The sequence below is a fragment of the Fonsecaea multimorphosa genome, assembly GCF_000836435.1.
Source record: "Fonsecaea multimorphosa CBS 102226 unplaced genomic scaffold supercont1.1, whole genome shotgun sequence".
NCBI lineage: Eukaryota > Fungi > Ascomycota > Eurotiomycetes > Chaetothyriales > Herpotrichiellaceae > Fonsecaea > Fonsecaea multimorphosa.
Genome location: NW_015971635.1, coordinates 1,673,632 through 1,699,331, shown reverse-complemented (window position 1 = coordinate 1,699,331; position 25,700 = coordinate 1,673,632). Strand labels below are relative to the sequence as shown.

The following is a 25,700-nucleotide window of genomic DNA, read 5'->3' as shown; positions in this document are numbered from 1 at the left end:
AAAGCCAATCGCCAGTGTGCCAGACGGATCCATTGTTCCGGAGCTTTTCTGGAGTTCAATGAAGTCACATTTCGTCGGTCCTGAGGCGGCATCGGCAAGGTGAGCAAATGAGGATCAAGAGGTAATGTGGATATTGTTACTCGATCGAAAAGAAAAGACGAGCACCGCGGAGCAACAGTGGTATGAGAAATTCTCTCTCTGCTTTTTTCTTTTCTCTCTCGTAACATCTATCAAGTAATGGCATCGAGCGAGTGATGGATCAGGAATTTACTTGTCGGGTCGACAAGTGTCGACAAGTGGGTGAAAATTGGCGACGGTGTTGTCCACGATTGGAGCTGAAGGAGCTTCTTTCTCGACCTGATGAAATAGTTTTGGATGAATAATAACATGATATAAGGATGCGATGAGTAGCTTCTGGGATATTGTTGCCCGGAAAGGCAGGTGAGAAACAGGACCCTGGCCGAGCTGAAGGGAAGAAGGGAAGAAGGAAAGTTCGCAGTGGCACGCACTCGATGATTCCCCGTGGGTTGCTGCCTGGGTCGCCAGGTGGGAAGGTATCCGGATTAGTGGTGCCAGAGGCCCTGAGGCCGCGTGGTTTTCCGTTACAGGCGTTTTGCCGCTAATTCCAGCCTTAGCCAGCCGGAAGCACCCTTAACCACTCCTTAACTGCCCCTAGGACCCCTTAACCAAGCGCATCCTGACGCCTGCGAGTGGCTCATGGGGCCTTGTGTGGCTCCAGGTGGCTCCTCTCTGGATCCCCTCGTCATCACCCCTTCCGAACATCCTTAGGCGATCCTCATCCCACGACCCAAAGTCTCCCATTTCCAATCCCACCGGGTGCCAGGCTGCCAGCTGCACAGTACTCGGTACGGTACTCTCGGGCACCTTGGGGGTGGCCCTGGTGCTCGCGTACTGCTGGCTACGCTTACGGCTGCAGGCTAGTTCCGGAAGGGCTGGCCATCTGCCCATCTGCCCATCTGCCCATCCAGCCCAATTTCAACCAATCGCCCTCGCTTGATATGGCCGTGCGTCTCTTATCTTCAGCCAGCACACGACCTTCACCTGGGTGTCACTTCTTTCTCAGCACCATCAACAGTCCAAACACCATCCCATTATATCGACGGAGTCTTCATTCGCTGAAACCATCTGCCCCCAAATTCTCCATACGCTGCTCCATACTAGGCTGCATCATCATGCCATCTGTCGCATCTTCCTCTCATCTATCATTCTCTCTACTACTATTGCTACCTGAGTGCTTCACTTCCAGCTTCCTACCTCTCTACCAAAACCCCTGATTCAGCCTTATCCGATTAGGCTGCTCCGGCATGCCACCCGGATCCGATACTCTCGTCCGCTGATATTCCTAATCAATACATATCTGCTGCTCAGGTCTTTCACTCATAGACCAGAGCGTTCAGCGCCGCCATGATGATGGTCCCCAGGGCCTTTGCCCACAACCCACTGGCGCAGAGACAACAGCACATCGACTTTAATGAGAAAGAGAAGGATAGGTTATCATCCCGAAGGCAGCCGCGAGACACCAATCCTCGACCTCCTGCCCTTTCAGCTCTCACCCAAGGTCTTTCTCAAGAGCCAGTCGATTCCCCCCTCCGACCCTCCTCAGACCCTGTCAAGATACCTCTGCGGACGACGGAGAGACAAACTCTCATCACACCTCGACATCCTGTTACTTTGCATTCACAGTCTCCAAGATATCTCACACCCCCAGCCGCCAGTTCTCAGTCTCAGTCGCTGGAAATCCCCCGACGGAAACACTCAGCCCAAGAGATTTTGACGTCGACCACCATCCCTGTTCGACGAAAGCCTAAGCAAAGACCGAGTCAGCGCCTGCCGAACTGTGACTATGTCGCAGACTTCAGTAAGCTGTTGAGGGATGATGTGCCGCCTAGCAATGATGGGAGCCTCTCGGGCAGTTGGACAAACCCACAATTCGAAGGACTGTTTGGTAATATTGACGGCCTCGTCGAGGGGCAATTGATTGTGGGCAGTGAAAGTCTTGACCCTGGAATCCTATCCGCCAGGTCGCTTTCAACCGAGTCGATGCCTTCTCTGTCTTCACCAGACGACTTCAGCAGTCTTTCTCCCGCAACTCTCAGATCTCCTTCTGATCATCGATTGCGGCAGATGGCCAGTTCGGAGGATTGCAGCAACCAACATCCCCTCTTACCCAAGGACGAGGAGGAGGATTTTAGTGGAACGTCGACGCCAGAACTGATCATTTCACCACCAGCAAGGATGAGACGGAGGCCAATCTTCCCCGATAAAAAACAGAGCTCGTTCAAGTCGAGTCTGACGGCATCTCTAAAAGCACTCAAATCTGCCGCTCAGACCGTATCCGATATGGCGAGCAACCCGCCGCTGATGCAATCAGACGAGTTCCTATCGAGATCTGTCTTCGAATTTAGGCCGTCCCTTACCGACGATCGTCGTCCTCCACCATCAGACGAACCTCCTTCTGCAGCCTTGAGAAGGTATCTGAACCCAAACACCTTTGTCCCTCCTGACTCTCCCGCTCAACTGCATTTCTGGGTTGACGAGAAACCCGTTGCCCCTTCATCAGGTCTGGACACCCGACCGAAACTCAAGATCAAGAAGAAATATCGAAGTCAGAGATCCGCTTCTCCTTCCATCAACGAGGGTGCCCCATTCGTGGCTTCTAGGAGCGCCGTCTCCCAACTTCCGCCTGTCGTCCAGCTTGCGACTTGCATCCCTTCGACCATCCGCACCGCGCATGCTTCTAGCCCCCCAACCTGGCTCGAACCTGACGGTACGCCGAGCAACAAATTCCGAGCCGCGCAGACGCTGTGGGCGGATCCCGAGAACGGCATAGAGGAAGGTCAACCGCGGTTACGCGAGCCTCGAGAGAATCGGGATTTCTTGCGAGTTTTTGTGTGTGAGCTGAACATGCGTAAGAGTGGCAAGTTGAGCGAAGATGCGGTGGGCCACGCAAAGGCGTGGTTGCCGCCTGTTGACGAGGCGCCGAAGAGCAAAGATCAGGAGGCAGATGACGTGGACGGAAAGAAGGGTGGAAAGGGAAAGAGAAGAAGGGTAGACGCGAAGGACAGGTGGAGGAGTTGGTCAATCGAAGATTTGTAACATGCTGCAGATGGATGGTTCGGGGATGTGCTGTTTTACCACATTAACGGCTGTTTTGAGCATAGAATTGGCAAACGAGGGACACGGAACCCTGGTCCACAAAGGACCACCTTTACGAATGACGACCGCAAGCGATGAATTCTGGCTGTTGGATGAATGTACGAAACGAAGCGAGTCCGGTCGAAGGGCCTAGTGGACCTTGACAAAAGGAACTGTACATTACACGGGCATTGATTGATTTTTCTACAAAGCATGGCTCATTTTCTCTTTCAAGTACGACTCGGAGCTTGTGAGGGACCAGTTAGGAAGAGGAGGTAGACCCATGGAAAAGAAGTCTGGGCGGTTTCACGATATGTACTTGTACAGAATACAATACCTGAAGAACCCCATCTTCGTCCATTTTCTTGGAACCGCACTCGGTATGTCGTACAATCCATTGGATCTCGAGCTACCATCCGTCCCGAGGCCGGAGAGGCACGAGCAGTTCATGTTCTTTGGATGCTTCGAGGTCCTCTGCTTGTAATGAATGGTTCCATCGATGGATGAAGGTCCCTTTGCTGAGGAGTCAGGCCATGTATGTATGTGACGCGAATGCTCAGGGGGGTGGGCGAATAAATGACTCCCTCTGCTTTGCCGGATATGGACATTGAACAACGACCGACCAGTTGAGACGTTGTGTGGGGTTTCAAATACTGTGATTGCCATCAAACTCATCCAGTCTCCCCATACCTGCGCACAGTGTCCAGCTATCCAAAACCTCATTGACCATCCCTTTTCAGTCCTCGGTCTAAGGCAAGGCAAGGCTAGTCTCGTCATCTCATCTAGCGACGTATGCCTCCTCATCAACCCTCGTCCCTTCCTTCCAACAAACATCAATCCACTCCTGTGTCATGATCCTTGGAATTTTCCTCGTATCCCATCGCGAGACCTGTCTCCTCAAGTCTGCGAGATCTGATTCAGGACTGGAAATGATGTGTGTGATGGTTGATCTGAGATCAGAGGGGATTGATGAGAGGGTGGTGTATGTCGTGGGGGAAAGGACATGGGCGCTCGCGAATTGGGCGAGAGCTTGGGAAGAGGAAGTGGAATTTGCCGCCGCAGTTGTGGTTGATGGAGTGGTAGAGTTCGAGTCCAAGCTCGACGATTGCGCTGTTCCGTTCCGCGCCTTGGGAATTGGGGGCTGATCAAAGAAGAATACCAGGCCGTGGAACATGAAACCTTTCATGTTGAAAAACTCATCGCCAAAGAGGTCTGGGACTCTCTCCACTTCCTCTTCTTCAATCTCGACAGTGCCCATCTTTGCCATGATCTCTCTGAGCTCTTCCTCGCCTACATCCCTGGCAAAACTGTCCCCAAATTCATCCACAGTGTCCTGCTCTCTCATGCTGTCCGGTATGAAATAGAGGTGGCGTTCCGGCTCGAAAGGGACGATCATCTCCTCCGTATATCCTCTAGCAAAGTCCCGCTTGGCTTGGTCGATGCAGTCAAAGATCCACATCGGCTTGACGATTTCCTTTTCGCCGCGCTTCTCCAGAGATGCGACTTTGACGGTTCTGCGGGATGCAATACATATCACAGTTTGTTGGTCCTCAGATGTTGGAGTTGCTGTTTGCACAATCTTGCCACCATTAGCCTTGACCAAGGCTTCCAGCTCGAGCTTCGTCTTCTTGCGATCCCCGGGTAAAGAGGACTCCGTCATGATATAGAAAGTCAATCCTGCAAAGACGGTTCCCCTCGGTCCCTCTGGCAACTTAACACTGTTTACATCTCTGGCATTGTATCCGGCCACGGTGAGCGGTTTCTTCCGACTTGCATATCCGCCAGCGCGGGCCTTGCGTTTCTCCTTGCGCTGCTGGTCAACTTTCATCGCCTTCTCTTTCTCCTTATCCTCGGCCTTGGCTTGTAAATCCTCAAACTCGTTGACAGAGAGGGCGGTCTTCCAATCCTTGTCCCTTCTCAGTCTCATGAAGCGAGGAAATCGCAGTGTCTTCCCAAAGCCGTAGTCTTCGCTGACTGTGACTTGTGCAGCTTTCACCTGCACAACCAGAGAGTCGGAAGGTTTGATCCACATATCCGGTCTCTCCTTGAGCAAGCTCAAGTTGCCCAGGTCGATATAGTTCTTCGCAGAGGGCCGACGGGAATCCCATGGATGCCATTTCCCGTCTGTAGCGTGGCGGATGGTGGCGTAATCGTTGGCTGTCATGCCGCCTCCAACTTTGAAGAAGGAAATAAAGTTCTCGATTGGGCCTCCTGATTCGGACGATTCAGCTCCGGGTTCAGCTTGGGACTGAGACTGAGTATGCTGTAGTTGCGAGGGTTGATCCTGGCTTTGGCTTTGAGTGAGGGACTTTTGGTGACGTCGTTGGCTTTGGCTCTGACTTTGAGATTGGGTCGCCTTTTGTAAGGCCTTGCTCGAGGCACGCAAACCGCACAGGAAGCTGGACAGGTTTCCACCGCGTTTACCTGAGCCATAAAACCCGCCAATGATAAGACAGTCAAGCTCTTCGCCGAATCCATCCATATACTCTGGCTTTACTTTCTGCCAATCGCCAGAACGGTCATCCAGACGGTACATGGATCTGGGATTCTTGAGTACCAAGCCCTCGGAAGCCTCTGCCACCACCTTCCGAAGGAGGTCTTCAACATCTTCCACTTTTGTTGCTACAGTGTATTCGTGAATTTCAAAGCGTTCGGGCTGGCTTCTCACGCTAGCAGCCAACGCTTTGCGGCGATCTCGCAGAGTATAGCGAGTTAGGGGCTGGTCGTTGAGTAAAAGTATGTCGAAGATCCGAAAAACAGGTCGGTGGCCTTGGGCAAAAGGATTGCGTTGTGCCTCCAGTGCGGCGGTCTTTAGCGTCCCGAAAGGCACCGGTGCTTTCTCATTGGGATCCCACGTTATCATCTCGCCATCGAGGATGATGTTTTCAACCCCGTCTGCGAAGCTATCTTTAATGTGCGGAGTGAGCGCCCCGTTGGGGTCGAAAAACCCATCACCATACAGATAGGTGTAATCTTTGGCTTTTCGGGACCAGAATCGGAAGCGTCTCCCACCTGGATGGCTGTCGTCAGTGATCATATGCATCTGCATGCGTTCGCCGTCTAGTTTCTCCTCGATCCAGAACTCGGGGTCGTCCGGAGTTGGCCTCAGCGCCTCCATCACCTTCTTGAGAGATTCTTGCTTGAACTGGGCCAGCATAGGTTGGAAACACTGCATCAGCGTGACTCCAGCCTCCTCGTCTTGGAGACGGACCTCGGGGTTGTACAGCTCCCAGCACACCCTTCGTAGGTTGCTGGACACATTGAAAAGGCTCTCCGCGTCAGGGTGCCAGATGTGGAAAAAGGTTTTCTCGGTAGCACCCACTTTCATCTGTTTCAGAATGACACGGATCAACCACATCAGCTCTTCCGCATTCATGCGCTTGTAGAACTCGGCCAAGATCGGAAGCTGATTCTCCTCCCTTGGAGCCCCTGACAACTTATCCAAGAGCTCATTGACTTCACCAATAGTCATGTCTCCAACTTCGACCCTCATCGGTCGCTTTGAAAGGGCCTCATAACAGCGCCCCGCGAAATCTCCTGCCATTCGTGATGCAGCCGTCTGACCAGGCTGCTTCCAGTTCAAAAGACTGTAGCCGTCCTCGGAGTTCTTGTCGATCTTCATGATTTTGATCAGCAATTTGGCAATGATCTTCTCTTTAAGCCCATAGACTCCACGTTCACGGTCCTTGTCTGGGATGATAAGCCGAAATGCCGGGAAGAAGTCAGGGCCCACCTCCTTTCGCCAACGAGAAATGTATCTTTCAATGATCGCACGCCGCCTCTCAGAGGGAGATAAATTGGACTGGCCATGTGGACCTACTTTTCTGCGGTTGACGGCGGCTGCTGTTGGCTTCTTTTGCCTGTTGTCAATAAGAGGATTGAAGAGGTCCTCGAAAAGGGTGTGAAAGGGAAGAGTCTTGCCGTGATTTCGGGGGCGGTTGGGATATTCCTCATCTAGCTGCTTGTCAAGGTCTGCACGGCTTGGCCCAGCTTCAAGGCTGGCTTCATCGTACATGCTCTCGTCGTCAGACATCTTGAAGAACGGAAAGCCAGTCTGAGTTGAGATAGAGCGACGCTATCTGCGTACTCGCCTTCTCGGGTTGTATGGTGAACGTATAGCTGCATCATTGGGCAGACTGCGAATCGCACGCTGATGTGGTGGTCGTGTCTTTGAGGCAGTGCCTTAGAAGTGAAGTCATAGTCGCCTTGAAACTTGAGCCTCACGCGCCAAGACGCGAGATCACGTGACAAGTTATCTATGAGCCCCTGTCACGTGCCATGGCAAGGCCGAATCCAGGGCTTACGAACCATCCTTCAGCTTCCCGTTCCCTTCCTCCTGTTCCTCTCCATGCTTCCGCTTTCTGTTCTGTGCGGCCTTGATCATTCGTTCGGCACCGGACTTTGAACCTTGCTACACAGTTTGAGTTATTGAGATGTGATGAATTCCTTACTAAGCTCATGAGAGTTGTTCTGTGTACCCCATTCGCTTGAGTTGTCCGATGCTTCGGCATCCTTTACTTGACCCGTTGTCCATGGATTGATGAGTGAGAAGCAGGCACGGCGTCCTCCTGTGGCGCCAAAGCCCTCCTTTATCCAGCAACACAATGCTGCCACAGCCAAACTCTCTCCCTTGCCCTCACCCGCCCTTCAGGGTGCCACTTTGGCATTTGGACCGCCTGCGGTCAAACCGCCCAATGTCTCCGTCTCCGCATCACATAATCCATCTGCAGGAGCCCTGCTTGCGGCAACCACTGCCTCTATCAGGAAGCAGCAACAACGGCAAAATGAAGGCCCTTCCCAAGAGCCAGCCATCAATCCGCGGGGTCGGGCGTTGACGACAGAAAGGCTGCCAGTCGCAATTTCCGACTACTCCTCATTATCTCCTCCCAAGCCTGGGCTCCGGCCTCACCCTCCTCGATCTACGTCTGCCGTTGCTGCCGTTGTTGCTTCTGCGAGGACAAGCCCTGTCCGCAGGCCGGAATTGAAAAGAGACTTGGCGAGCTCGTATCTGGCAAGGCGGGATCCATCTCAAGTTCGAACTCGGGGAATGAGCACAAGTAGCAGCAGCGAGACTGTCCAATCACTTCCACAGAGCGCGGCTGCTCTCGCTGGGGCGCAGGCCTCGATGACAACTGCTCCAGTCCAGGTACAGACTGCAACGGGTGACAAGCATAGAAGTGACTTAAGCTACCTTTCCAATTTACCTCTTTACTCTGTTCAGGCCTCTTCGGCGCCGAGTCCATCTCTGTCTGGAGCTGCGGCGGCCGCTACAGCCTCTAGGAATGCTGCTAGTCTAGAGGCAAGAAGAAGAGCTCTATCCACCTCTGAAGAAAGCAGCCCCAGCGCACCGGTGTTCCGGAATCTTACTGCGTCCCCTCAGTCGACCACTGGCTCATCATGGCCACGCCTCCGAGTAACTCCCCCACAGACCGATTCAGAGAGTGATACCGGACGGCCAAAGGTCGAACACACCCCCAAGCCTTTACCAGCGCCTATTCCACTGCGCGCCAACCGTGCAGCGATCGTCGCACAAGAACAGGCTTCGGCGCAGGATTCGCGAACAGGAATGACTGCAAGTTCTCTGGCAGACGCCATGGTCGCCGGGTCAATAGCAGCCCAACACACTGGCTCTCGTGGAGCCTCTCCTGCCTCGAAAAAGGTCCCGCCACCTATACCTCGTCGACGCTCGAAGTCTGTGGGCGCTTTTGTAAGCACTCGACAATTGATGCACCTCCCAGCCCTGAGAAGGGAAACAGTCTCGCAAACACCCAAGCTAAAGCCACTTCCTATGCGACCCATGAGGCAGACATTGCGGAATACCTCGCCTGAACACGATGAACCGGCGGAAGAGAAGCGAGGGCGCAGGCATTGGAGGCGGCATCCCAACATGCACCATGAGGGGGATCGCAGGCGGTGGAGAGACAAGGTTACGGAGCGGGAGAGGAAGCGGTACGAAGGTGTCTGGGCAGCAAACAGAGGGCTACTTCTCGATTACGACCTGGACAATTCGGGCTTGGGGCCGAGAAAGGATGGCACTCCCGCTAGTGACTTGGTTCTCAACGTTGTGGTCCGAGATATCTGGGAGCGAAGCCGTTTGCCCAAAGATGTATTGGAGGAGATCTGGGACCTTGTGGCGCAGCCAGGGGCGAAGTCACTCAATCGGGAGGAGTTTGTGGTGGGTCTCTGGCTCATTGATCAGAGGTTGAAAGGCAGAAAGCTGCCTGTCAAAGTCTCGCCGAGCGTTTGGTCGAGTGTCAGGCATCCACAGGGTGTGAAGATCTCTAGTTATTCACTGCACAAATAAGTATTAGTAGAGGTTTACCATAGAGTCCTCAGACATGTATTCACAAGTGACCAAGGATTCTGCGTAAAGTGTCAGAGTGAACTCGGGTGGATTGCCTAGCCCCTGAGTCCTGGTAGCCTTGACCGTGGTTGCAGTTGAAGTAGCGGGTCACGACGGCAGCGATGTTGACTGAACTCGACTACGCTACCGTACCAGGTTTCGGTTCCATGATCACATATCATAACATCCAGGGGGGCTTAGTCAGTCCCTGCCAGATGTATGTACTCTCACTAACATACATACATACAGTACATACATACACCCGTTGCGACCTCGATGCAACAATGAACTTGTACCGGTACCGGCACCGGTACCGAGGAAACTGTATGGGTGGGTGGTTCCAAGACCACCTGCAGTGTTGGGGTAGGTACCTAGGTAGGTATATTGGTTGATGTTCAATACTCTAGGTACCTAGGTACTCTATGTAACTCGACAGCCTACCCGAGACAGGGAGAGGATACCTAGTCAGTAGTAACCTCGTACCTATAATAATATTTACACGCTACATACTAGGTAGTAGATGCTGTGGGATGGATAGGAAGAGGAAACCCGGTAAATTGTTCCGCGCAGGTGACAACACCCCCCGGCGAGCCCGGATAATCGATCCGGCTGGTGTTGTACCTATGCCGTCCGGACCGCCATTCGCAAAGGGGCCGCCGAACGGTGCAGGGCAGCGAGGGCAGATCAAGTACTAGGTAGGTAATGGGAAAGAAAGATCTAGTATGAATGATACTGTCGACGTTTGATAGGCTACACCGCGGGTTAGAACCTGAAGGGAGCAAGCTTTTTTTTGGATCCTTGATGAAATGTTTATGTCATTGACACTCATTTTCCTTATGCTCTCCACACACACGCACCCGAGTAGAAGTACATACTAAAATCCCAGATCTCTCTCACTGATGCCGGAGAAATGGATAGCAAGCAGCCAATTAATGTACATGGACATGACTCCCACATCTCTCCTGTATTTCCAATCCACAACCAGGGGCCCGGTCGGCAAGAGTGCTCACAACATCCCCGGACGGATATTCATTCCTCTCCAACCCCTCGCCCCCAGGCTGACTTATCAAAAGTCACGACTACTAGAGGTTCGGGGATGAACGGAGGCCGATGTTCCATCTGAGGACGGGGCTCATTGCTCGGTCCCTTTGGCTTCTCATGAAGCTTTCCTTCTTGCCGGTCGTCGACGACCTGGTCGCTCTTCCGGTGAAGCTTCCTTGACTCGGTCGACTCGTCCTCGTCGCTGCATCTCGTAGATGGACCTCCGTAGCATCGAGCTCAACTGGAGATCCACCTTCGTATCACTAGGTGGTGGCGGAATGGCAGTGACTTAGTGAGAGTGTAGCGACGGGAGAGTCGAGCTCGTAAAAGTCGTAGCCTTGCGGCTCAATAAATGCTCTAAGGGGTATCAAGTTGTCGTAAAGGCGTATCGCGTCCTGGAACCGGTTCATCTAATCGTCACCGTCGACTTCAATGGCTGTCTCGCGGACTGTGACTGGTCGATTCTGCTTCCAGCTCTGGTCGTTGAGTTCGTAATTCGAGTTACCAGCCGATGGCGGAGGAGGGGCTCGTCTCCGGGGACTGGCAGGCGCAGAGTTGGACTGTGCGTCCTTGGTCTCCACAGACTTGACGACACCAGTCTGAACGGTGTAGACTTTGCCGTTGGTTCCCGATTGCTGCTCGATCATTGTTTCGTCATCAACCTCGCAGTCAAAGATGGCAACATGGTCGACGGGCATGGCATCCTCGTATTCCTCGTCGGATGCAGAGTCCTCAAAGGGGTCACTGTCTGTATCAGACTCGGAGTCGACCACCACAGCCTCGGAAGGGCTGGCTAGATCACGCGACCATCGACGAACATTGTCAACGATGGAGGCATGCAGGACTATGCGATGGAGATCTGGGGTCTGTCGGCGGCACTCCCGATCGAGCTTAGTTTGGGAGAGGTGGTAGACCTTGTAGGCCTGGATGGCCGGGTTGGTCGATGTGGAAGCAAGCATAGCGATGGGCAGGTGGATATTGATGTTTGGTTTTGTATTTCGATGATGGTATGTCAACGACACAAGTGTCTCGGGCTCCTTGTAGACTGGCTATGGAAGTCGACCTCTGGTTGTTGGGAAGAGAGAATGGGTGGTAGAGTGGGATGGGAATGAGGAATATATCTTTTTGATACAAAGGGGATGGAATTGAATTGCCGGAAGGGTGGGCCTGGAAATTCAGGATGAATGGAACCATATGGGCTTTGGTTACGAGGGTAATTTCTTACCTTTCCCCGGCGACACACGGGACTAGTGCGTCTCCAGCTTCGGCAGGTGCAATGTCATCCGTCAAGGCGCGGGAAGAATCCAGGGTGAAGCGCGATAATTTCGGAACTGGCGGGTGGGTGGTTAGGGGTGGCCCCGCGGAGAGCTCAGGGCGGCATCAACGACAGTCGTAATGGTGATGATGACGGGATAGGAAGTCGTGAGGTAAGCATGCAGGGCGTCGTAATACGCCAGGCCATGATTGAGCCGTGGGTGAGCCGTGAGTCCGTGAGTCCGTGAGTCCGTGACCGAGGGTGACAGCGCAACATGCAGGAAGAGAGTCGCCGGCCGCTTTTCCACCCTAGCCAGTCACTCCAGTGTCGACCTCTCCATCTGCCTGTCCACTTGGGTTGTGTCTGTCTCTTTTTTGGCATGCAAAACTTTATCCGGCGCAAGGATCAAGCGCTACTCGTGTGCTATGTAATACCCCGGGTGTCACTTTGGCCCAATCCGGAGGAATTGTTTTTGGAAGCGAGGAGGTTTGTTGGCGGAAGGGCACCGTAGTTTCTGTGAGGTTCGATGCCGATGGACAGCATGAGAGTTGAGTCTTCGGTATAGAATCGGAAAGGTGTGTACCTAGGTAGGTAATGGGGATTGAGGTGAAGCAGAAGTGAGCGAAAGGATACTCGGTACATCGTACACAGACCGCACAGTGCGCCGCAGCTCCAAGTAACGTGACCCAGACAGCAAGTGCTGCTTTAGTGAATCATGACGTAGCCGCTTTCCCTAGCTTGAGGTAGGTAGTAAGTACTCTAGGTAGCGAGGTAGGTAGCGAGGTAGCGAGTAGGTACGGAAGGTATCCGAGCATCTAATTACCTTTCCACTGGTTACTAGTAGGTTACCCTTCCAAGCTCTACTATTACTAGTTACTAGTTGCTCCTTCCTCATATGAAATTTTCCTGCATGATAACGCGATACGCAGCGGACCCAAGGTAGATACGCCCTGCACAGATCCTCTATCCATCTCCGGTCTGAAACTCAGTTGAAAGCATTACCCCCCTGCAACGCAACTCTACAACCGTGCGTATGACACTTCATACGTGTCCCTCGTACTCGGTACAAACTATTCCATTTGGACGGTTAATTGTTCACGGCCGGTGCTCACAGCCTCAGACCACCAATTCCGGTTAAACCATGCTGGGACCTCAAAGGTGAGGTGACAACTACATCATTGGTCTTGGTTGTATATACCGAGTACACCGCCAACTCTCACCGAATTGCACATTCCCATGAGTGCTGCTGTCACCAACCCGCACCCCGATGACCTGAGCAGTGCATGGTGGGCACACTGAAGGTTCTGGGCTTGTCTATGGTCGATCTTCTCCCTTCCAAACCAACACTCTCCACCTTCCAAATACAAACGAAAGGGCGTGCTGTGAGATAATAGGTAATAACCCTTCCTTACTCAGAAAGGCCTCCGCATTCACAGCCATGCAGCTGCTGATAGGCGGTGATTGACCTTGCAGCAAGTCTGGTGGCCTGGTCGCCGTCTCAGCCAGTCACATCTCCAGTCAGCCGGACTACTGTGGGTGACGGTGGGTGACTGTTGCTGCATCCCACTCCTTACTTAATCTCGACACTACTGCCTTTGGCCTAGGTAGTGCCCTAGTGCCCTAGCCATTCTCTAACCACTCTCAGTACGCATACCGTGTTCGGCATTCTTCCAGAAGGCATCCTCGTCAGGGTTTCAGATTATGAGCTCCGAGTCTCGCTGACCTTATCTCTTACTTACCATGAAAAGTGGACATGATCCAGCAGGATTCGATAGACAAGTTTGTTGCTACCTGCCAGTCCAAGAAACATTCCAGAAGGCCTCGCTAACCGGCCGGATCTCCAGACAACTAAGCAACTCCTACGAGGCGACGAGGGTACGAGAAGCCAGCTAACTGCAACCCCCTCGAACATCAATCTTGTCGAAGGATTCCAAGGTCACTCTCACGATGACACGGACCCCCAGTGGATTCCATTTCCGGTATCCTTCTAGAAGTCCATCATGTTTTCTCCATCGAAGATCGACTCAACCTCCACTGAGCGGTTTTCCATCCGGTACGACGCTGAATGCGCGCCCTGTACAAGTGCCTGGCAACAATTCGACAGGGAACCCCACACTTCGCATGGAATTTCTTGCGACAAAACACCGCGTGAAAAAACGGGAATCCCCGTGATGCCCTTAATGGCTCACTGGACCAGCGTTACTGGTTCCGTGCATGACAATCTTCAGACGCGATGGGCTTGACCGGCGAACCTCAAACCTTGTTCCTCTCTATCTCGACGCATTAACACCGCATGGCACATGACCTGGACTGTTGCGCTCAAATAGGAGAAGAAGAGAAGGCTTGACACCCAATACTTGGATTCACTCCGGTAGCAGCTAGTCTCCCTTCCATCCGACTAGTGTGCGAGATCGACGATCAAGTTGCGGGGCGGTTGCTTTCCACTCGGAGATCGGTTCCTGGAGCTCGGAATTGAGCTGGCACCAAAGGCCCAGCACCGACTCCGAATCTGATCCGAATTTTTATGGCTCAATGGTCAATGCCGCTCACCCGCTCACGGAGAATGATCGGTGCTGGAGGACGGATCGCTGCGTGGTTGCTACAAGAGCACTGAAAACCCCTCAATGACCTTCAGTGACAAAAAAGGACCAAAAGATCTTGATTATGAGCGGTTTTACTTCTGACACGAACCAAACTACGGGCAGAGTCATTCTGCAGTATCAACGGACAAGCACGGTATGAGGTCACTTCTTCATCCCAGAGTTATCGGAGGCGACCGCACAATAATCACAACTTAATTAATCCAGCAGCCAAAGACCAAAAAGGGAGAATATCTCACATTCTTGAAATGGCTAGTAGAACGAGGCACAGATGGCTGCAGACTGGAATCCTACGAGTCACGGGAACTCACTGCACAGGGGTTGCCCCAGCCTTAGGTTGTTGCCAGTTGGACACAAGTCTGCCATATCTGCGATGACCGATCAAGGACCCGCAAGGGCACAGGTTCTGGCCTCTCGACGGCCTGCCTAACACGGTAGGCGCTTGATTTCTCGCACGGCATAACTGCTTATACTTCTCGTGACTCAGCCTACAACCCCTCCAATCCTGGGGTCCCTCCGCTGCACACTCAGCACGCACAAGGTATGGCTAGGTGCCATCACATGGTGTCCAAGCGGTGCATGCGCGGGGCGTATTGTTTGTTACTCAGGCTAATATCGATTCTTCCGCTGCTTGATCATACAGAACAATCGAGACCGCCAGAAACCCACTGGCCCAACCAAGCACAAGTCGGCCAGAGAAGGACGGCAGCGTGTCTGCGGTTCTTAGGCCAAGTGTCTCGCTTCCGAGACTGAGCATTCAGCCTCAATCCCACGGGCCGAAAGGGGATAAAGCCTGCCCTTGCTCACGGGGCAGGGTTCGTACAGCATCGTTGGGAACAATATGCCACACGCAACCCTGCACAGGATGAGTGGTGACAGGTGCTCCCAGCACGTATACAGTGCGCGACCCGTGAATACATCTCTAATCTCGCCCAGACCAGGTTCACTGCCGCCCTGTGGCATCAATCGCTGCACTACCAACTGCCAGTGTTACCACGGATATTTCCCATGTGCTGCCTACCCGAAAAACAAAAGGCTGCGTGTAATCCAGTTGGTCCACCGGCTACTGACCAGGTCTGGGGTTTTTCAATTTGACGCTTGCATTCGCAATTGGATCTCCTTACATGAAGCAACAAGGACCGTAGCAGTGACCATCTCAAAGAGACGGTGCGGCCCCTCTGGCTTGATGTCAGCCAGACACCCGAGTGAGAGGCCGCCAAATGGCTGGGCTTCGGGAACGACTCGGACGCATCTGATTAACACCACGGCCACCGTCTGGGGACCGTCAGCACTTTTTACGAAGACGTCGTCCAACGAAGAGCTCGGGGAAAGTCTGAGTCAACCACCGACGTCTTACAGTTGACACCATGAGAATCTCTGTGCCCGATGCTAGCGGTACTGAAGTGGGTGAGGTACAAGTTGAAATCGCGCTCCAATTGCCTCAAACTTGCACGCGTTCTGTACAAAGTGCCTCTCGACATTATAATTGAAGAATTAATCCGAACTAGGCAGGAAGGCTGTGGTCACATCCATGCATGTCCATACCACGAGGCCCCGATCTCAACACCGCCCATTCTCTACTCTTCCCAATCTTCCCACTGGGCTGGTGTAGGGCACGTTCCGCACTCGAAATCGTTGTGAGCTGCCCGTGAAACACATTCCCCCACATTTTTGAATCCACATATTTCATAGTTGTCTTGACACCAATGGGCGCAATTGCTGTTTCCTTGCGGGAGTGCCGCGGCAAAGACATATGCGGAAGCTGCAAGCAGGGTCAGCCAACAGTCCAATTTCTGGGAGACATTACCTCGCAATGCTTACCAGCCAGCAGAAAAGAGACGTATTTCACAAAAGAAGACATTGCAGAGGGGGTATTGATGTTAATGTCCGAGACGTTTTGATCTGAAAAGGTACGTTGGGCTTTTTGGCCGTGCTTGAACGATGTCCTGCTGACGGTTCTGATGGGTCTGAATTGTCGAAAGGGTGATGAAAGATGCACCAGGCGGATCTATTCTGAGAACTTGAGGGCAATTTATATTTCTGTGCGATCAAGGATCTTGCTACTACCGGACAGTGACATATCGGCAATCACAATCTGACAATTCGACAAATTGCCATGGGAGATGCGGGCTCCCAATCTTGCCAGACTCGAGGTCATTGTACAAGGGCCATGCCAGGATTACGGACATCGGCCTTGGAGGGAGTCGCGTGTTGTGCAAATTGCGGTTTACAATTCCCTCCAAACCTGGGGTGTGAATGCTGTGAAGATCGAGGGTTTTGCGATGACTGTCGGGCATTTGAGCGCTACATTTCAGCGACGCGTCGCATACTTTCCCCCGCCGTTCGATGAGGCACAGCCAGCCTCGGGGAAAAGAAGTGATCCATCCAGCTGTTCGTTCCGTGACGGGTGAAGCGATGGAAGGGGCTGCCGGGTCTCTCGACCGAGACACTGCGCGTCACTGCAGGCACGTTATTGGGCAGTTGGCAGATGCTTTTTGCGCTGGACATGACAAGGCTGGCCGCATCTTTGAATCGAGACCGAGTTGCTCTTCCCCTTGCCTGTACCTGGTATGAGAGCCTGGAGGTCCGAGGGAATCCAAAAATGAGGAAGGTAGTGCAAGCCCGACGATCTCGCTCGACGAAACAAGTTATCGGGGTTTCGATGACATGAACGAGGACATAACGGGGATTGCGGATCGTTGTCACTGGGTCTATCTCATAGGTCAGGTCAGGTCAAGTCGGATCTGTACCGAATACCTGGGTAGCCTCACAGGGCCGCCTGGCATGAGGTGGGTAGCAGGCAACAGGTAACAGTTCAACTAACCACCTGCAATCTCCCCACCGACGAAGCTGAGATGGAACAGATACGAGAAAAACGAAGGAAGAAAGATCATCACGTCAGGAACCGGGCCTCAATTTCCCCAGCTTAAGGCCGAATAAGACGGAGATATCTGTCAGTTGTTGATGAGGAATGCTCGGCAGTTGTTTGGAGATGTAATAATAAAAGGCTAGGGTTGCTGGGATGTATGTTCCTGACTCGTTGAGGTATTTGATGCTCCAGTTGATACACATGTATAGACAGACACAGGGAGTTATACAACATATACATATACATACACAATCAGATATATTCATTTACAATAACATCATATATACACATATACACATATACATACATACAATACATATAAATACCTAGGTACATACCCACATACACCTTATACATACCTGGTACCCACATCCCTACCTAGGTACATAAACACTCATCATTTCATACACTCTTGAGGTACGTCCTGGGTACGCCCGGGATGGGTATCCGCCTTAGTCTATCGCAATTTCAATCTAGATCTACAAGTTCTATAAAAGCATGACTTCCCTTTTTTTTGGTTTCCGTCTCGAGTCTTTGTTTTCAAGCCTTCCAAAGTCTCCTTTCCAGGGGCGGTTGTTGGGTGTTGGTGCTCTTTTGCCCCTTTTCTCGATCAAGCTCTCAAACGCCCAAGTGTGCTTTTCCATATCCATTTCCTTTTTTTTCGTCTTCTTTCTTTTGGTGTTTTTTTGGTGTTGCCGATCTTTCAGTATTCGTGGTTTTGAGTTTGATCCTGTAAATCCCCGGTCCAGGAGCCATTCCAGCCAGCTTGAAAAGGAGAGATGGAAAACAAGTGCAAAGAAGGGTAGAGACTCCTGCCACACAACTGCTTCCACATCCTTTGTCATTCTAATGCGCCAGCACGAGCGCCAACAGCGCCATCCTCGTGTACAGCCCGTAGCGCATCTGCCTGAAATAGGCGGCGCGTTGATCAAAGTCGACTTCCTCGCTGATCTCGCGATTTCTCGGCAAGGGATGCATGACAATCATGCTCTGCTTGGCATACTTCAAGACCGAGTTGTCCACAATCAGACTATCCTTCAACCTCTCGTATTCGTCCAATGAGGGGAACCTCTCCTTTTGAACGCGCGTGCAGTACAAGACGTCGCTCTTGGCGACGATCTCTGGAGTGAGCGTGTCCGACTCGATGGCCAGCTGGCCCGAAGACACGATGAGATCGCGTACTTCAGGCGGCAGGGCGAGCGCTTTGGGGGACACGAGGTTGATGCGCACTTCGTAGTACTGGAGGAGCTTGACCAAGGAGTGGACCGTGCGTCCGTACTTGAGATCGCCGGTGAAGGTGACCGTGAGACCGGTTACAGTCCCCAATTCTTCGCGGATGGTGAAGAGGTCGAGGAAGGCTTGGGTGGGGTGTTCGCGGCTTCCATTTCCACCGTTGATGATAGGCACAGGGGAAAATTTGGCTGCGGTGGCAGCAGATTCTTCGTCTGGATGGCGGAGTACTACCGCGTCGCCGTAGCAGCCCAGCGTTCGGATACTATCCTGCAGAGTCTCTCCCTTTTGTGTACTTGAGTGGTCGGTATTAATGGCGATCGTGCGACCTCCTAGCCGTTGCATTGCAGCGTCGAAAGACCCCGACGTGCGAGTGCTGGGCTCGTAGAACATGGTGCAAAGGACACGGGATTGCAAGATCGGCAAGATACCTTGGCGTTGGACACCCAGGCGCATTTCCTGTGCAACGGTGAACAGGATGTGCAGGTCTTGTCGGTTGTATTGATTGACCGAGAGTACGTGGCGATTTTTGAAGGGCGACGAAGCGAGAAGACTGAGCAGAGAAGGCGAGATCGTGGAGGGGGGTTGGGGTTGGTACAATGCCGCGGTCGGAAGGTTCGGACTGGTCGTCTCCAGGACTTCGTCCATGGGGCGAGCACGGACAATTGGCCGGCTCCGGGTGCTCATTGAAATACGTCTGTTTGTCGTGGTGTCGAGTACGGAGGTTCGTCTGTCGATTGGACCTTCCACTTGAGCCTGGATGACTGGAGACCCAGAAGCCGCTGTTGTCGCCACAGGATGGAGTAAGTGCGAAGACATGTCGGAACCCCTAGGACCATCGAGGAGTACTTCACCGTCGAGGCAAGCGGTCTTGCCCTGGAAAACCACTCTTGAGACTGCACCCCGCAAGGTCCTTCCGACGAACGGCGACCACACATTGCCAACTTGCAGCACATAGGGGCGATCAATATCAATCTCGACAGACGTGGAAGGCTGGTCGTGGAGCTCAAAGATGGCCGTCGGGTTGTCGTGCAAACGTCTGGTGACATCCTCCACGGTCATCCTTCCTTCTGAGACCGCCGTCAATAGCAGTGGAAGAGCATCAGTGATCCCGACAGTGGGAACTGCATCTTCGCCGGCGATCTGGTATGGCAGGCTACCAATGGAGAAGACATCGATTGTTGGTAGGTGATCCCACAATGCTCGCTGATCGGCAGGGGTCGGGAGCGCAGAGCATTCGGGATAGTCTGATTGAGACAAGAAGAGACTGTAAATTGACACGTCACATGTGACCTTCAAGCCTTTCTCCTTCGCAAGAGCAATCAGGCTGATATCGTCCTTTGATGTGACGTTGTGCACGTGGACCTTCCGATCATGTAGACTAGCCAACAAGAGGATTGATGCTAGATCTGTTGTCTTTGCGTCAGTCACAATGGGCTTGTACGACGGCCATGTTCCGAAATGCGCTGACACGGTTGCAACTTTGTTGATATTGCCAGATGAGAGATGGTTGAAGGGGATAAAGAGCGACCCAACCTCTTCTTTGACGAGGACGATCTGCTCGGAATTAGAATCCGTGGCCGCTACAGACAAGTTGAAGTCACAGAATGCTCCGCTTTGAGCATTGTGTTGTGCGATCTTCAAAGAGCGGGCATCGGTGACGGCACTATCGATGCCGACAGGCATGACCCGCACCATGCTAAAGCCTGCCGCAATGGACGCCTTGGTGACGAGGGAGAAATCCGGAGACCCTCTCTGAGCAATACCGGGGACAAATGCAGCCACGTTGACCAGCCCTGGAAGAACCACTGTTCGATGACTCGTTTGGAAGTCGATGTTCCGGACGTTCAATTCATAGTGCCTGGCTAGTCCTTCGATGAGAATCTTGGCGACCTTGACGTTCGTGATCAAAGGAGTCTGATAGTCGACAGCCATTCTTCGTGTGCGATATCCTTTGCTCATATAGTTGGCAGGCCTCCGAAACCTATTGTTGGAGGGCAGATTGATGTAGAGGTCAATCATATTACTAGCGAGATGCTGGGTCAGCGAATACTCCGATTTTTGATCTTTGTCGTCTCCAGCAAGAACCTCTAGGTATTTGACTTTGATGCCGTGCTCCTCGAGGAAGTCAGCCGTGCCAGACGTCGCAAATATATTGTATCCCATCTGGTGCAATTTCTGCACCGATGGAAGCATTTCCAGCTTGTCTTTGTAAGATCCGATGGAGAGAAGTATATTCTTCTCAGGTAGTTTGAAGCCAGTGGAAATGGTTGCCTTGATGTAAGCTTCGTATCGATCTCGTCCAAAGCAGGCAACTTCTCCAGTCGACGCCATCTCGACGCCCAACACGGGATCTGCTCCCGACAAACGAGAGAATGAAAACTGAGGTGCCTTGACACCGACATAGTCTGGCGGCAGGTTGACGGGTGGATAAGGCGTCACAGGCTTGTCCATGATAACGTTGGTCGCCATCTGGATGAGATCCACGCCCATGACTTTCGAGACAAAGGGGAACGATCTCGAGGCTCGCACGTTGCACTCGATGACTTTGATCTCGTTGTCTTTGGCAATGAACTGGATATTGAATGGACCTGTGACATTGAGCGCATTCCCAATCTTGCGGGTCGCTTCCTCAATGCGAGCTATAGTCTCTGGTTCAAGGTCCTGTGGAGGACATATCAAGGTCGCGTCTCCCGAATGGACACCGGCGTTTTCCACGTGTTCGGAGATGAAATGCCCTGTCATGACGCCGTCTTTTGCGACAGCATCCATTTCGATCTCTTTTGCATTCTCGATATACTTGGTAATCACAACGGGATGTTCCCTTGACACAGCAACCGCTTGGTTGAGGTAGCTGGCGAGATCGTCCTTGGAATACACGGTGTTCATCGCTGCTCCAGACAGGACATAGGATGGCCGAACTAGAACAGGATATTGGACCTTCTCACAGAACTGCAGAGCATCCTCGATGCTTGTAAGCTCTTTCCAGGAGGGCTGGTCCACGTTGATCCTGTCCAACATTCGGGAGAATTTGTACCTATTTTCGGCGGAGTCAATCATTTCTGGGGATGTTCCCAGTATCTTCACATTCAGCCTATGCAGAGGCAACGCGATGTTGTTGGGTGTCTGTCCGCCCATCGAAATGATGACACCACTCGCAGATTCCATCTGATAGATGTCGAGGACGGTCTCCAGATTGATGTTCTCGAAATATAGCCTATCCGCTTCGTCATAATCGGTTGAAACGGTTTCCGGATTGTACGGTTGGGAAGTTAGCAAAGGGTCGTTGAAGTACTGAAGAACATTGCAGAGAAAGAATAGAATCCAGAAAAAGTCCGGATGAGTTGCAATCAAGGTCTCAACGCAGGTAAATGCGCGGGTAGGTCCAGAGCTCCTTGAAAGGCAGAAGCGGCCAAAACCGCACAACATATGAGAATTATCAACTTACATTGACCATGACCGTCTTGTAACCTTGCTCTCGAAGAGTCCGGATAGCTCTTACCGAACACCAATCGAATTCCACAGAGGAGCCAATTCGATAGACACCAGATCCAAGGACCATTACTCCGTGGTCGTTGAATGTAATGTCGTGCTCTGTGCCGTTGTAGGTAAGATAAAGGTAGTTTGTGTAAGCGGGAAACTCGGCGGCAACGGTATCGATCTGTTTGACGAAGGGATGTATGCCTGCTTCAGCCCTCAGGCGTCTCACGGCCAACTCGTTCGAGTTCCAGTATCGAGCTAGCTGTCTGTCCGAAAATCCAAGCTGTTTGGCCTGTCGAATCAACGCCGGAGGGACGCTCGTCGCCGTGAAAGTGGACATGAGTTTCGCGAAATCGCTCAGACCCTTCAATCGAGAAAGGAACCACTTATCAATCTTGGTCATTTCCCAGATTTTGTCTACAGAATATCCGGCGTGCATGGCATTGGCTATGGCGAACATTCTTTGATCTGAAGGGGTTTGCAATTCGTCGTCGACGGACATTAGAGGGTTCGAGATATCCGAGAAGCCGAGATTGTGAAAATCAACAGAGCGAATGGCTTTTTGAATGGCTTCTTCGAACGTCCTGCCAATGGACATGACCTCACCAACACTCTTCATCGAAGAGCCGAGCTGTGTAGAAACTCTCGTAAATTTCTTCAAGTCCCATCGCGGGATTTTGACCACAACGTAATCAAGCGAAGGCTCGAAGCAGGCACAAGTCTTTTTGGTGACTGAGTTGGATATTTCGTTCAGTGGAATGCCCAGTCCGAGTTTGGCGGCAATGAACGCTAGCGGATATCCTGTCGCCTTGGAGGCTAAAGCAGAAGAGCGAGACAGTCTCGCGTTCACCTCTATGATGCAATACTCCTTGGAGAAGGGGTTAAGAGCGTACTGGATATTACACTCTCCCACGACACCTAGATGGCGAATGACATTGACGGCTGTGGTACGTAGCATGTTGTAATCTTCATCCGACAGAGTCTGCGAAGGAGCGACGACGATCGAGTCCCCAGTATGGATGCCTAAGGGATCAAAATTTTCCATGTTGCAGACGGTTATGCAGTTGTCCCGGGCATCTCGCACGACCTCATATTCGATCTCTTTCCAGCCTTTCATGCTCCTTTCAATGAGCACTTGCGGACTTGCAGCAAATGCTTTTGTGCATAGCTCGCGCAGCTGTTGCGGATCCTCAGCAAACCCGCTGCCGAGTCCGCCCAACGCGTAAGCAGCTCTGACAATGACAGGGAATCCAATATCCTGGACCACTCGCATTGCCTCTTCCAGACTCGAAGCGGATGCTGATTTGGCGCATTTTTCTCCTATTGACTCCATGCTTCTCGCGAAAAGCTCACGGTCCTCTGTGGTAATGATGGTGTCGATCGGAGTCCCCAAAACCTGTACTCCGAGAGCTGCAAACTCGTCTTTGAGCTGGATACCAACTTGTAGCGCAGTCTGGCCGCCAAATGTGCAGTAAATACCGTCCGGCCTCTCATACTTGATCACTTTTCGAACGAAGTCTGCGTTGACGGGTAGAAAATACACCTTGTCCGCAAGACCCTTCGAGGTTTGAATAGTTGCAATGTTCGGATTGATCAAAACGGTGTATATGCCTTCCTGCTTGAGAGCTTTGATTGCTTGACTGCCGGAATAATCGAATTCTCCCGCTTGACCGATGCTGAGGCCACCACTTCCGAGCACAAGGACTTTCTTGACCATGACACGAGGATGTGCTTGTTCATTCTCCTCGATTGTACCGCCTGGGAAGGATACAGGCTGGAGCAGAGCATCCACAGATTCGACACTCTTCATGATTGCATCAATGAAGACGTCGAAGAGAAATTCGGTGTCTCGGGGTCCAGGTGTGGACTCAGGGTGAAACTGCACGCTGAAGTATGGCCGAGAGACGTGCCGAATGCCTTCGTTGCTGCCATCGTTTGCATTCACAAACAGTTCTTCCCACCCTTCAGGAAGAGTCATGGAATCAACGGCAAAACCATGGTTTTGTGAAGTGATATAGCATCGTCCGGATAATAGGTTTGTGCAGGGAATGTTGTGCCCGCGATTACCAAACTTCATTTTCAATGTCTCTGCACCAGCTGCGCGAGCCAGTAATTGATGGCCAAGACAGATGCCGAAAATTGGAGTTCGGGCTTCCTTCAAAGCCTCGGAAATGTGTTTGATTGTTGTTGAGAGCATTGCCGGATCTCCAGGACCATTGGAGATAAACAAGCCATCGTAATCTTTTCCAGCAAGGGCCGGAAAGTTGTAATCCCACGGCACCACCAGAACCTCAACGCCCCGGGATAGTAGACACCGAAGTTGATTGTACTTCAGACCGACATCTACAACCACCACGCGAACAGGCCGTCCAGAAGGATGAAGCAGAGCTCTGGTTGTGGGAGGCGAGAGGACTCGGGGTTCCTTCACGGATACCTCTGCCACAAGGTTTCTCTTGTTCTGGTCATGCCACTCCACTTCTTCCACTTGGTCTTGCCAGTTTTGCGGGCCCATCACCACATCTCCATTTGGCTGTGCATCCGGCTTGACACCATTGGAAAGTTTTGGCTTTGAAGAAGGTCGTGTCTGAAGCATGCGACCAAGCATGCTGCCTTCTTCTCGAATAATCTTTGTCAGAGCTCTCGTGTCGACACCACACATGGCCGGAACGCCTTGTTCTTTGAGCCAGGCGCCCAGAGAAGAAGTAGCCAGGTGGTGAGAGTAACTCTCACCAGCGTATGAGGCAACAACAAGTCCTCCGATGTGGATTTGATCGGACTCAAAGTGCTTGGGAAGATCGCCTAGCAACTCGTCCATGGTCTCTCTCGAGGGCACGCCGTAGTTGCCGACCAGTGGGAAAGTAATAACAAGGATCTGCCCGCGGTAAGATGGATCAGTGATAGACTCTGGGTAGCCGACCATGCCGGTCTGAAAGACGAGTTCTCCAGAAATGCTTTTGTTGGCACCGAAGCTCAGGCCTTCGAAGACTTGGCCATCCCGGAGCTCAAGGTAGACCTTTGGCTGGTCACCATTAAAGGGTTGAGGTGTCGCCATGGGATTGAGGGCACCCATGTGGTCTCCATCGATCTGATAGGTCGGGGATAGAGGTCCATCGGCACTGCTGATACCAACAGAAGCAGCGACCGTTGGGCTCTGAGGTAGATTACTGTCACTAGACATTGGGCGATGACTATCGGTGGTCAACGAGACTGACCGACTCATGTTGGAATAGAGAGAACTGCTGTCGGTACAGCAGGGCAACAATCAAGGGCACATTTGGTGCATAGGACAGTGGTGACGATGCAGCTATGTATGAGCCAGTATCAACGCTGGACCTGTAGACGATGGGAGAAGGGCAAATTGCATGCTATTGCAGTTCCAGACGAAATTGAGACAAAGGGTCAGTGCTGAGAACCTTGAAAGTCCTTTTTTGATGCCAAGTGAATTTTTTTCGCTGCCGTCCAATCAGGTGACGGGACACGCTGTGGCTCTCGGCTGCATGCTGCAGGTGCCCGCCTCGGAGCCACCAAAGGCACCTACGAGTCCTTAAAATTTCCTCCCTCCATCATCGCCCTTTTGTCCCCAACGGAGGTGATGAGTGGGAATGATAGAGAGAGTCTCGGAGGTAGAACAGAAAGCAACCAGATGGCAATCTCACCCGTTACCAGATCGACCCAGGCCATATTGCTACCTACCTAGGTACCAGGCTGAAGACACCCACTGCGGCT

The 25,700-nt window shown here is 52.3% G+C and overlaps 5 protein-coding genes across 5 annotated transcripts; 2 read left to right on the top strand and 3 right to left on the bottom strand.

Annotated features, from left to right (window-relative positions):
* Positions 1-1,425: 1,425 nt before the first annotated feature.
* Positions 1,426-3,117, top strand: Z520_00632 (uncharacterized protein; the record flags this gene model as incomplete). Its single annotated transcript, XM_016771152.1, has 1 exon — positions 1,426-3,117. The coding sequence occupies one exon, from the start codon at positions 1,426-1,428 to the stop codon at positions 3,115-3,117; it is 1,692 nt and encodes a 563-aa protein (XP_016638062.1).
* Positions 3,118-3,934: 817 nt separating this feature from the next.
* Z520_00631 (uncharacterized protein) lies at positions 3,935-7,189 on the bottom strand (the record flags this gene model as incomplete). The annotated part of the gene is made up of 1 exon (XM_016771151.1): positions 3,935-7,189. One exon carries the CDS (start codon positions 7,187-7,189, stop codon positions 3,935-3,937), a length of 3,255 nt encoding a protein of 1,084 aa, XP_016638061.1.
* A 507-nt stretch (positions 7,190-7,696) lies between these two features.
* On the top strand, positions 7,697-9,460 carry Z520_00630 (uncharacterized protein; the record flags this gene model as incomplete). Its single annotated transcript, XM_016771150.1, has 1 exon — positions 7,697-9,460. The coding sequence occupies one exon, from the start codon at positions 7,697-7,699 to the stop codon at positions 9,458-9,460; it is 1,764 nt and encodes a 587-aa protein (XP_016638060.1).
* A 1,490-nt stretch (positions 9,461-10,950) lies between these two features.
* Z520_00629 (uncharacterized protein) lies at positions 10,951-11,499 on the bottom strand (the record flags this gene model as incomplete). The annotated part of the gene is made up of 1 exon (XM_016771149.1): positions 10,951-11,499. The coding sequence occupies one exon, from the start codon at positions 11,497-11,499 to the stop codon at positions 10,951-10,953; it is 549 nt and encodes a 182-aa protein (XP_016638059.1).
* Positions 11,500-18,110: 6,611 nt separating this feature from the next.
* Positions 18,111-25,194, bottom strand: Z520_00628 (protein pyrABCN; the record flags this gene model as incomplete). Its single annotated transcript, XM_016771148.1, has 2 exons — positions 18,111-21,788; positions 21,943-25,194. 2 exons carry the CDS (start codon positions 25,192-25,194, stop codon positions 18,111-18,113), a joined length of 6,930 nt encoding a protein of 2,309 aa, XP_016638058.1.
* Between the last annotated feature and the right edge of the window lie 506 nt (positions 25,195-25,700).